Genomic DNA, 12,829 nt, shown 5'->3' with positions numbered 1-12,829 from the left:
TTGACTAGGGGTTGAGAGTTGTTGTCACTATTCGAGCTAAGAGGTAAAATGTTGGAGAGCTGGGCATGGTCAAAATGAAAGCGTTGGCTCAAAGTTTTGTCTGGTGGCCTGAGATAGATCAGCAGATCGAGCAGCCTGCCATGCACTGTTCGGGATGCCAACACATCCAGAAGATGCCAAGAGCAGTGCCTCTCCATCCCTGGGAATAGCCTGCATTGCCCTGGCAAAGGATTCATGTAGATGTTGCTGGACCATTCATGGGCACATATTTCTTGGTAGTAGTAGAGACTACAGTCTTGTACACTGCTGATGTGTTGAGAAGCCTCCTTGCAAGGAATGATATTTTCAAACACTTAGTCAGTGACAATGGGCCACAGGTTGTTGGAGAACAGTTTCAGTCATTCCTAAAAATGAATGGAATAACTACTACTACTACTACTACTATGTCGACTCAGGCCTAGGGGGCCGGCATCGGGCACGATGACGGACTCTCCACTTCTCCCTCTCCCTCATCAGTGTGTTCAGTTCATCAACATTAGCTGCACCACTGTCTTCTAGGAGTGTGTTGACCATAGTCTTGGGATAGCGCCCAGGGTTCATCCTCCCGAGCTTGGCCTCCCATATGATGACTGGCTGGCAGGTAGCTCGGGGTGGCGTAGACAGTGCCCCACTAGTTGCAGTCTTCTCGCCTCGATTTTAGTGGTGATTTTAGTAGGTTGTTACCGAGCTCGATGTTCATCATGTGCTGTTGCCAACTCACGTCAAGAGCCGTCCGGAGCATTCGTGTATAGCAACCATCCAGAGACTTTCGCATAGTCTTGGTGAGTGTCCACGTCTCGCATCCATACGTGAGAATGGAATAAGACATATTACATCTGCACCATACCACCCAGCTTGGTGGAAAGGTTTGTCCAGTGTCTAAAGAATGCACTACGAGCAATGTCAGCGGAACACACAGCACTGACACTGAATTGGAAACTTGCCAATTTCCTCACTTGCATATTGCAATGCAGCACACTCCACAAACAACAACTCACCAGCTCTGCTGTTCCTGGTTTATAGCTAAGCAGGGCGGACTGTTGTGTGCTTAATATGTTGGTAATATTTGAGTAATATTGTAAATATGTTGATGAAGCATTCTTGTTCATTTAAATAATTCATTACGAGTTATATGTATAAATATGAGAATTGCAAACATCATCACACTGCCACATGTTACGAGCACACCTCGCTTAAAGTAAACACAAAGTTAGACTCACATTTCGGTCTCCCGTGTCTTCCTTTGAATTAGTTCCATGTTTTAAAGTTAAAAAACAACAAAAACTAAAAGGAATGGGCAAAAAAAAGCCAACGGCCTGGAGGAGAGAGGAGGGAGACAGCTTGGGTGGTCTGAACTGGAGAGAGAGAAGTTGTTGAGCTTTGTTAGATTGAAAAGGAGCCCCACCATTCCAAATTGTTTCAGAGCCAAAAACAACTTTCATTTATCTGTTGCAAAAGGAGTGGTGATTTATTCCGGACATATTTGAAAGTAGGCAAGATACAGTCTTAAGCAAGGCGGGGAGGAACACTTGTGGATGTCAAAACACAATTGAGCTGAAGTTGAACTGTTAACCCATGATGCCCAGAGGAAGAGCCTTTGAAGACTTAACAATAAATGTTATTAAAGGTCATTCAGAAGAAGGGTAATAAGGAAACCTATTATGTAAGAAGTGCTGAAGAAGCTTTAAGGAAAGAGTATTGTGAATGTTCTGACCAAGCTTGGCGATGCAATGCTGTACCAATACAATGGTACAGTCTCGGTTCCAGCAGAAATGTGATGATTGACTGGCAGACTTCACACTGAACGAAGGGTCTCGGCCCGAAACGTTGACTGTACCTCTTCCTAGAGATGCTGCCTGGACTGCTATGTTCACCAGCAACTTTTATGTGAGTTCTACGTTCTTTATCACTTCTAGGCAGTCAGTGACAGCACCTGTAGTTTGCCTCATTTGAATTATGTCTTAAAAGCAGAGCAGCAAATGGTTAACAGGGAGGAATGCACTTCCAATTCTTTCAACCTGCCTAACCTGAGGTGAGAACTTGGAATGAGCTGTCATTGGAGGAGATACTACTATCTTTGCAAAGTGCTCGGGCAAGTACTCGGGTTTGAAAGGAACCATGAGGTTGGATACAGGCCAAGAAGATTAGCATTGACAGACGTCAGTCAGCATGAAGAAGGGCCTGTCTCTGTGCTGGACATTTCTATGATCCGTAACCACCAATCACAATCGTAGACAGAGAACCAGGATCAACCAGACACATAAAGAGTGTTTATCAAGTCCCTTGCATGGCGCAGAATGGGCTATAAATCTGATTGGTTCACACTGGTGTTTATATTCCATTTGAACCTCTTCCCATCTTTCTCTTCTAAGTCTTGTCTGTGGTTTTCTCCCACAGGCACTCCCTTTTAAAGACCCCTGAAAGACTTGCGAGCTAAGTGTTAGATTTTCTGATCATGCCAAGGGAATCGATTTGCTATCATGAATGGGAATTTTTAAAAAAGCATTTTCTATACTCACCCACAGGCCCCTGCATATCACCAGTACTCCAGTGTGCTGCCTCCACGTGCAAGCTGGTCACGGCACCACATCAAGGAGCACTGCCTGGATGAGAGAAAGTAAAGCAAGCGGCAATGATTCAGCAAAACTTTTAGAGTAAATAGATCAACTAAATCCAGATTGAACGTGTTCGGAGTTATCACAGAGTGTTCACAAGCTATCAAGTGTGATTGGCAAGTTTTTCACACAGAGGGTGCTGCTTACCTAGAATTAGCTTCACTCCAGGTGAAGAGGCAGATACAATTAGAGTGCTTAAAAGGCATTTGGCAGGTACTTCAGAAACAGTATAAAAATTCACTGCCAAATGTCATGAAATTTGCTGACTTTGTGGCAGCAGTACAATGCGATACATAATAATAGAAAAAAACTGTGAATTACAATAGTATATATATACTAAATAGATAAATTAAGTAAGTAGTGCAAAATTAGTAATAAAAAAAAAGTGAGGTAGTTAATGAGTAGAGTTTGGTCATTCTGTTTCCATTGTACCATGAGGAGTTCACCCACCTCGATTCACTGGATGGCGAAGCCGTCACTTCCGACTTCAGGCCGATTTATACTTGTGCGTACCAGCTTATGCCGTAACCTACACGAGTGGCCTACACGTGTTGTGAGCATTTAGACTTGTGCGTTGGTGTGTCTGCGTCGCTCTGCAATTCGCGCATGTACACGCATGCGCACACACCTGCCCGTGCAAGGCTTCATGGTCATGGTGGTCTTTCTCGGGGTAAACAAGTTTAAAGCAAGCGTCTTTTTTCGTAAAAGCAAAATGTGTCCTCCATAATTTCAGAGGTCTGTAAAGCTTTTTGGAGTTCCTTCCCTGCCCTTCAGCCGCCCAATGGGAAGCTTTTGCAACGTAGGAGGAAATGCGATGCTACCAACCGGACCAATCACAGTTGTTGTGGTCTGCGTTGCCGCAACGCGTAGTTATGTTTTGGGAGAGGTGCGCATCAGGCTATGGCGTAGGGATCCGCCTAGGCACTGCATAGGGTTCGCGGCTACACCGTACCTACAGCGTCGATTTGATGCACAGATATAAATCAACCTTTAGTTATTTCTACCTTCCTTACCACTTTCCAGTCAGTTCTGAATTGGCTGCCATTATTCTACTCTATGTAAAGATTACATCATTCAAAATTCTAGGCATCCGTTAGTCTTGTGAGACCAAGGATTTGCACCTTGGAAGGTTTCCAGGGCGCAGGCCTGGGCTAGGTTGTATGGAAGGCCATTCAAAAACCTACGTCCTAATTCTCATTATCACTCCCTGCGCTCACCGGTTTATTTGGATTCTTGGATAAGCAACACCTTGCTGCCCTGTTATTTAAACTTCTGTAATGGCCTCATTCCTCTTATATAAACCTTTCCAGACCTAGAAACCTCCAGGATATCTGTAGTCCTTTAATTCCAGATTCTTGCTTCAGCTACTCAACCATGGTCTGAAATTCTCAGAGGAAGTTTGTTTCCTTCTCTAGCTATCATTTAAAACTCCTTAAAAGTTACCTTAGTATCCAGGCTTCTTTCTTTCTTTTTCAATCTTTTTATTAGTTTCAACATCAAACACATTACAAAAAGTAAGTACATAGTAATTGAGATTATGTTAATTGATAATAATTATTAAAGTTTACAGTCAGGTAACACATAGTTAGGAACATCCCAAAATCACACAGATTAGCAACAAAATATATAAGGAGTATACATAAAATATAAAATATCATTTTAAAAAAACAGAAAAAAGAAAAAAAATCCATTAAAAAAAAACTAATCTACCCAAACTAAAGAAAACTAAGGAAAAAAAGAAAAGAAGGGGCTATTCTGATACCTCAGGTAGAACCAATAGTGTTGCCACTTCCACTCCTCTCCCCATACATTGAAATCACAAAATAGATTTGGCAAGGGTTCCAGGCTTCTGTACTGTCATCTCATGTGCTTCAAAAAGTTCAATGGCTTTCTTCTTCATGGGTGGGGTATAAATGAAAGCTGGTGTTATCATACTATTAATCTCTTCTCTGGGTGAGATAACCAAAGTCATGGATGAACCCAGGTCCATACAAGAAAATCAGGTTTGACATGTGGAGGGTTACTTCAAAGTGAAGAAACAATTCTGTGCGAGGTTGGAGGCGACATCAGATACTATACACGTCAACTCTGGCAGGGCCTGCAAGTCATTACCTCCTGCAAAGCGAAACTCAATAGCGTGAATGGCAGCGATGCTTCACTATCAGATGAGCTCAGTGCCTTCTATGCCCCCTTTGGAAGGCAGAATATAACTACAGCTGTGAATTCCAAGCAGCACCCGGTGACCCTGTGATCTCTGTCTCGGGGTATATTGTCAGGCTGTCTTTCAGGAGGGTGAACCCTCACAAGGCAGCAGGCCCCAATGGAGTACCTGGTAAGGCTCCGAAAACTTGTGCCAACCAAATGGCAGGAGTATTCAAGGACATTTTCAACCTCTCACTGCTATGGTCAGAAGTTCCCACTTGCTTCAAAAGGGCAACAATCATACCAGTGATTAAGAAAAATAGTGTGAGCTGCCTTAATGACTATGGACTAGTAGCACTCACATCAACAGTGATGAAATGCTTTGAGAGGTCGGTCATGGCTAGAATCAACTCCTGTCTCAGCAAGGACCTGGACCCACTGCATTTTGCCTATCGCCACAATAGGTCAACGGCAGACACAATCTCAACGGCTTTTCACACAGCCTTAGATCACCTGAACAATACAAACACCTACGTCAGGATGCTGTTCATTGACTATAGCTCTGCATTTAACACCTTCATTCCCACAGTTCTGATCAATAAGTTACAGAACCTGGGCCTCTGTATCTCCCTCTGTAATTGGATCCTCAAATGCCTAACCTGAAGACCACAATCTGTGCGGATTGGTGTTAATATCTCCTCCTCGCTGATGATCAACAATGGCACACCTCAGGGATGTGTGCTTAGCCCACTGCTCTACTCTCTCTAGACTCATTACTGTGTAGCTAGACATAGCTCTAATGCCATCTATAAATTTGCTGATGATGCAACCATTGTTGTCAGAATCTCAGACAGAGACGAGAGGGTGTTCAGGAGCAAGATGTACCAGCTAGTTGAGTGGTGTCACAGCAACAACCTTGCAATGTTAGTAAGACCAAAAAGCTGATTGTGGACTTCAGGAAGTGCAAGATGAGGGAACATGAAATAATCCTCGTAGAGGGATCAGAAGTGGAGAGAGTGAGCAATTTCAACTTCCTGGGTGTCAAGATCTCTGAGGACCTAACCAGATCCCAATGTATTGATGCAGCTATAAAGAAGGCAAGACAGCAGCTATATTTTGAGTGTTTTAGGTTTTGAGAAGATTTGATTTGTCACCGAAAACTCTTGAAAACATCTACAGATGTACCGTGGAGAGCATTCTGACTGGCCTATTGCACAGGATCGAAAGAAGCTACAGAAAGTTGTAAAATTAGTCAGCTCCATCATGGGTACTAGCCTCTGTAATATCCAAGATCTTCAAGGAGCGATGTCTCAGAAAGGCGGCGTCCATTATTAAGGATCCCAATCACCCAGGACATGCTCTCTTCTCATTGTTACCATTTGGAAGGAGGTACACACTCAGCGACTCAGGAACAGCTTCTTCCCCTCTGCCATCCGAGTCCTAAATGGACATTGAACCCCTGTACATCACCTCATTACTTTTCTCATTTCTGTTTTTCCACTATTTTTAATCTAACTATTTAATATACATACATACTTAGAATCAGAATCTGTAATCATTTACTGATTTTGTTCTATATGATGTATTACATTGAACTGCTGCTGCTAAGTTAACAAATTTCACGACACATGCCGGTGATAATAAACCTGATTCTGATTCTGTCTAAGAACCTGTGTGGTTCTTAATTGACACGATGGGAACACCACTGACAATGTCATCAAATATAGTCCATCCAAAACTAAGGAGGTGCATCTGGAGTCACATTTAGACCCAGAATAGGATAAGACTTCTTAACAGAGAGGCCACAGTCAGTCTGTGTGGACAGTCGGGTCTCTCGTCCCATTTTGCTGAGCACCGGTGCTCTCCAAGGCTGTGTGCTCAGCCCGCTGGTTTTCACACCACTGACACGTGACTGTCACAGGATTCAGCTCAAACCGAGTCATCAAGTTTGCCTTATCAAGAATGATGACAAGACAGAGTACAGAGAGGAAGTGATGCGGCTGGTGGACTGGTGTGAGAAGAAAAACCTAAGCCTGAAAGTGGAGAAGACCAAGGAAATCATTGTGGATTTCAGGAAGGTGCAGACGGAAAATCCCCCTCTGTGAATACTTGGCTCCTCCATAGAAGAGTCAAGTGCACCAAGTTTCTGGGAATTCACATCACAGATGACCTTACCTGGACCCTTAATATCAGGTCCCTGAACAAGAAGGCAAAGCAGTGCCTCCACTTCCTAAAAAGACTGAAGCAAGCAAGGTCTCCTTCCCCCCACCACCACCATCTTAACTGCGTTTTACAGGAGCACCACTGAGAAAGTCCTGACAAGTTGCACCTCCATCTGGTATGGGAGCAGTCGAGCATCAGACCGTAAGTCTCTACAAAGGACTATGAGAACAGCTGAGAGGATCATAGGGGTCTCCCTACCGTCCATCGGGGACATTTATCAGGAGCGCTGCATACGCAGAGCCCTTAGTGTTATTAAGTATCCCACCCATCCATCCAGCATCCTCTTTGACTTTCTACCATCAGGCAGGAGACTCTGATGCATAAAAACAAGAACAGTCAGGATGGGAAACATTTTCTTCCCCCAGACCATTAGGCTTCTGAACTCCCTACCGCATCATATTCAAAGTGTCACTGGTTTTTCTGTTCCGTACCTTACAATATTTAATATTAATGCACTTTAGTTTGTTATTGATGTGTGTTTCATCTGTAGCTTTTATCCTTGCCTTCATAAGTTACTGGGCATTATGTGTACTACTGTGCTTTACGCCCTGGTTTGGAGAAACATTGTTTCATTTCTGTATACATTATATGGTTATATACATTATATACATGTATAAACTTGACTTGACTTGAGAGACTGGACATTATGAAGCCAAAAGAGATGAAGGAGATCTTAAATGTATTTTTGCATCTGTATTTGCTTGGGAGACGGACACAGGGTGTACAGGAGAGAGGCAAAGCACCAGCGAGGTCATGGACTGTGTCTGGATTACAGTAGGGCAGTGGAGAGTGCAGTAGAAGAGAGGTTTCTGGGAATATGGATTCATAAGTCCTTGAAAGTAGCATCATAGGTAAATAGAGCCCTAAAGAGAGCTGGAAAAATGGGCGTGGACTACCATGTCTCAATGCCATGACCCAGAAGGAGTCGTACCCACTGCCCTGGATTGATTATCCTGCCCTGGACTGTATCGAGGGTTCAACCTGGTTCAGCTCTCTCGATGTCCACAGTGGCTACTGGCAGGTCGAACTGGCCCAAGATGGCCTTCACCATTGGTCAAGGCCACTTCCTTGTAATGCTGTTTGGCCTGTGTAACGCCCCAGCCACCTTCGAGAGACTAACGGAGAGGGTTCTGGCTCACACCTCACAGAGTCGCTGTGCCATCTAATCGGATGACCTTCTGGTGCACACAGCCATTGTCGATGATGCCTGTGGAACTTGGAAGGGGTCCGCCACCATCCGCCAGGCGAACCTGCGCCTCAGCCCTGCAAAATGCTGCCTGCTGGGCCACAGACGGAGTTCCTGGGGCATTGGTGATTGTGGAAGGAGTGTTGATGGACGCTGAGAGGGTGGTGGCAGTTAGGGAGTGGCCCACCACCCCACGATGTCTCTGAGCTTCGCAGCTTTCTGGAGCCGGCATCACACTACCGTCAGTTTATTAAGGACTTCGCCACCATCGTCAGTCCCCTACACCGGCTCACCGAGAGTGGGAGACACTTCGCCCGGACTGGCAATTGAACTGCCGCCTTGGATCAGCTCCGAGCTGCGCTCACCCAGGCCCCAGAGCAGGCCTACCCCGATCCAGCACGCCCCTTCATTGTTGACACAGACACCAGCAACATGGGGCTCAGTGCAGTGCTGTCGCAGGAGGGGGACCGAGGAGAACGCGCTGTGGCGTTTTTCAGCTGCACCCTGAGCCGCCCTGAACGGAACTATTGTGTCACCCGTCTGGAGCTCTTGGCCGTGGTCCAGGCCCTCCGACACTTCCACCCCTACATGGTGGAATCTTCAAGTTCATTTATTGTTACAGATTAGCTTGGGTTACACTGTAATTCGTTTGCGTGTTTGTGAGTCACCCTGACTGTAACCGGGTGTGTGATAATCACCTCCCCTGTCTGTATGAGACAGAAAGGGTTCTCTCCCTGGGTCATGGCACACGGTCCATTTTCATGCTTATTCCAATAAAAACAGCATTTGAGCTAAACCAGCTTTTCTCATCCGTCATCATGAACCGAATTCTCGCCACAATATGAATATAATTTCCCCAAATGCCCTCGAGGATATGAACTCATGTCGCCCAATCAGTGATTTGTTGCCAGTCTATTAGCGCAAGTGCTGGAGATAAGTTTTTTGAGAATCTGCAGTACGTGCCTCTGACAATTACAGTATCTGTACTGCCGAGAGGCGGTCACACAGCCCGAACGTATCTGCTACTAATCATCCCCTCACTGTTGCTTGTTTCCTCTAGGTTACTGACAAAGATGTCCTGCATCCTGGGGTAGGCCTGGGACCTCCCCATTCTCAAGCAGCACTACTGGATGGGTTGGGGTGTCCCACCCAGGGTGGGTTGGAGATTCCTTTGTGCTGTGGTACAGTCAGCACAAGTGGACAAAGGTGGTAGAGCAGGGGTTTATGCCATGGATCAATACGATTACACAAGGGGTCCAGTGACCTGAGTTCGGGAACCCCTGGTGATAGCGGCAGGTTAAAAATCCTAGAAGCAATATCCTTGCTCAACGTAGTGCCCTGGGATCTTTTACATCTAACTGAGAAAGCCAACAGTGATTTGGATTATCATCTCAGCTGAAAAATAGCATAATTGACAGCACAGTGTTCCCTCGTTGCTAACAGTACCGCAATCCCATGACCAAAAAAAAAGCATACCAGCACCTTTTCTTCCTCAGGAGGACAAATAAAATCAGTGTGACCCTGTTGAGGGTTCTAGCATTCCCTATGGTGGGTCTGATTACAGCTTGCTGTGCCAACTGCTCTACCAAAGACCACAAGTACCTGCGGAGAGTTGTGGGTACAGCTCTGCACATCATGAAACCCAGCTCTCTTCCACAGACTTTGTCTACGCTTCTTGGTCCCTCAGTAAAGCAGCCAATATAATCAAGGACCACTCCCACTCCAGACATTCTCTCTTTCTCACCCCCCTCATCAGAAGATACAAAAGCCTGAAAGCATGTACCAAAGTACCAACAGGCTCAAGGACAGCTTCTGTCCACTGTGGTAAGACTACTGAACAGGCCTCTAGTATGATAAGATGGATGCTCGGATTCACAATCTAGCCGTCAATGGGATTGCTCCCTATTCACTCCACTTCCTCTGTAACCATAACACTCCATTCTGCATTCTGTTCTTGCTTCTCCCTCGTACTACCTCCATTCACTTACCTCCTAGCACAGTCCATATTTTCTCCTTTAGTGTCGATAGAGTGAAGCAGAGTGAATTGGGAAACAGTGGGTTGGGTTTATGCATTGGTGGGTGGAGTTTTCAGTTAAACCTGTATTTCCTGAAGCTCAGTTCCCCATTATGCGCAGTGGATAAATTGAATATTCATGTTTGCTTGTGCCATAGAAGCTCCTTCACAATTTCACAGTTAGAACTTTTGATCTCAAGACACAAACGCATTTTCAGCATCACCAGATTTTCTCTTGTTTCAGAAACACATGCATATTATTTCAGGAAACAGGAGAAATTCTGCAGGTGCTGGAAAATCAGAGCAATATGCTTCCTTTTAAAATTTTAAGAAAACAATTTACGTATTTAGGAGTAACAATTACTAAGAATTATAAAGATTTATTTAAGGAAAATTTTTTAACTTTAATGAATTATGTTAAAAAAACACTTTCTAATTGGTCGCCTCTCTCTTTATCTCTGATCGGCTGACTTAATTCTATTAAAATGAATATCTTACCTAAATTTATATATCTTTTTCAAGCTGTGCCTGTTTTTATTCCTAAATCTTATTTTGACTCTTTGGATTCAATTCTTTCTTCCTATTTATGGAAGAATAAAAAACCTCGAATAAATAAAGCTCACCTTCAAAAAACCAAACAGAATGGAGGCTTTGCCTTACCCAATTTTAGGTTATATTATTGGACAGTTAATATACGAAATATTACATTCTGGATATATTACATTAACCATGAGAATTGCCCTATGGGTTTCTTTGGAAGTCAACTCTGTTGTGAAATTTTCCATTATTTCTTTACTTGGATCCTCGCTTCCTTTGTCTTTAAATAAACTAACTGACAATGTGGTGGTCAAACATACTTTGAGGATTTGGTTACAGTTTAGAAAACATTTTGGTTTATTGAGATTCTCCCTCTTGAGTCCCATCTTTTCTAATTGTTTTCTTAAACCATCTATAATTGACTTATCTTTTAAATAATGGGATAGATTGGGTATTAAACGATTTCAGGATTTGTTTGATGGAGGGAATCTCTTTTCTTTTGTGCAACTTTCAACTAAATTTAACCTTTCCAATACCCACTTCTTTCTATACTTACAGATCAGAGATTTTTCAAGATCTCATTTACATACATTTCCTACAAGTCCAGATAAGAATATAATAGATACAATTTTTAATCTGAAACCCTTTGACAATGGTTCAATATCTTAGATTTATGGTCTGCTGTTGGGACTGAAAAGGCCTCTTTAGATAAAATTAAAGGAGACTGGGAAAAGGATTTACAGATTTTCATATCTGAAGAGAGCTGGAAGATTATTTTTAAATTGAATAATTCTTCATCATTATGTGCTTGTCATTCTTTATTACGATTCAAAGTGGTACATGGAGTTCATATGTCTAAAGACAAGCACTCCCATTTCTACGCAGATATTTCCCTTTACTGTGATAGATGTACTAATGGAGTGGCCACACTAATTCATATGTTTTGGACATGTCCAAGCCTTGAAAAATTTTGGAAAGATGTATTTCAAACTTTTTCTGTACTTTTCAATGTTAGTTTTAAGCCCAATCCCTTGACTGCCGTGTTTGGTATTGTTGAGGATAGTGCTACAAAACTGAAGCCATCTAATTTGCGGGTTTTGGCCTTTATGTCTCTTATGGCCAGGAGGGCAATCTTGATCAAGTGGAAGGAGGCTGCCCCACCCACTCATGCTCAATGGCTATCTGACGTTATGTTGTGCCTTGATCCAGAGAAGATCTAGGGATTCTCTGTTCAATTTCTGATTCTAAACATGATTTTCTCATGTTGTGGGGACCCTTTCTGAGTTATTTTCATGAACTTTGAACTGTTATTGAAGTATGGATCTGAGCCATTATTATTATAATATTATATGGTAAGGTATTTTTTTCTTCTTTTTTTTACCAACCAGCTCATTTTGGTAGTGGGGGTAGATTTTTTTAAATGAAATATAATTATTTTATTGTATTTCATTTCATAATTCAAATTTTTTTTCTACATGATTGATTTGGAATATGGGATACTATGATCATATTACTGTGATTTAAATGTAATGTAATTCGTATGACATACTTGTACCCTTATGAATTTTGTATTTGTATTCATGCAATTTATATAATACTAATAAAAATATTGAAAGAGAAAAAATAGTGCACTATCATTTATTTCAGATCAAAGTTCAAATTAAATTTATTATCAAATTACAAATATGTCACTATATAGAACCTTGAGATTCATTTTTTTGCAGTCATACTCAATAAATTCATAGAATAATAACTATATTATTGGCAATTGTAGGGGTGATTGAAGGGATGACTTGCAGCAGACTGAAAAGCTTGAGCATGTAGATATTAAGGAAGAGGATATGTTGGAGCTTTTAGAAAGCATTATGTTGGATAAGTCACCGGGACCGGACAAGATGTACCCTAGGGTACTGTGGGAAGCAAGGGAGGATTTTGATGAGCCTCTGGCAATGATATTTGCGAGATCATCAGGATCTTTATGAGCCTGATTGAGTTTTTTGAGGAAGTGACTAAACACATTGATGAAGGTAGAGCCGTAGATGTAGTGTATATGGATTTCAGCAAAGCATTTGA

At 42.7% G+C, this 12,829-nt stretch overlaps 1 protein-coding gene across 6 annotated transcripts in view; it reads right to left on the bottom strand.

Annotated features, from left to right (window-relative positions):
• rubcnl (rubicon like autophagy enhancer) overlaps positions 1 to 10,231 on the bottom strand; it is a 111,015-nt gene extending 100,784 nt beyond the window's left edge. For 3 of the 6 annotated variants that reach the window (XM_063051141.1, XM_063051148.1, XM_063051144.1), the window contains exons 1-2: positions 10,194 to 10,231; positions 2,559 to 2,642 (exon numbers count right to left, since the gene is read on the bottom strand). In XM_063051141.1, coding sequence (XP_062907211.1) covers positions 2,559 to 2,574 — 16 coding nt within the window. In that variant the 5' untranslated portion in view covers positions 2,575 to 2,642; positions 10,194 to 10,231. Of the gene's footprint in view, positions 1 to 1,259; positions 1,435 to 2,558; positions 2,644 to 10,193 lie in introns of those variants that run through there. The other 3 variants (XM_063051143.1, XM_063051147.1, XM_063051145.1) reach the window with 2 other exon arrangements.
• Between the last annotated feature and the right edge of the window lie 2,598 nt (positions 10,232 to 12,829).

This window comes from Mobula hypostoma, chromosome 6, assembly GCF_963921235.1.
Source record: "Mobula hypostoma chromosome 6, sMobHyp1.1, whole genome shotgun sequence".
NCBI classification, from domain to species: Eukaryota; Metazoa; Chordata; class Chondrichthyes; order Myliobatiformes; family Myliobatidae; genus Mobula; species Mobula hypostoma.
The sequence above is the reverse complement of the archived record's forward strand: the minus strand, read 5'-3'. Positions and strand labels throughout refer to the sequence as shown.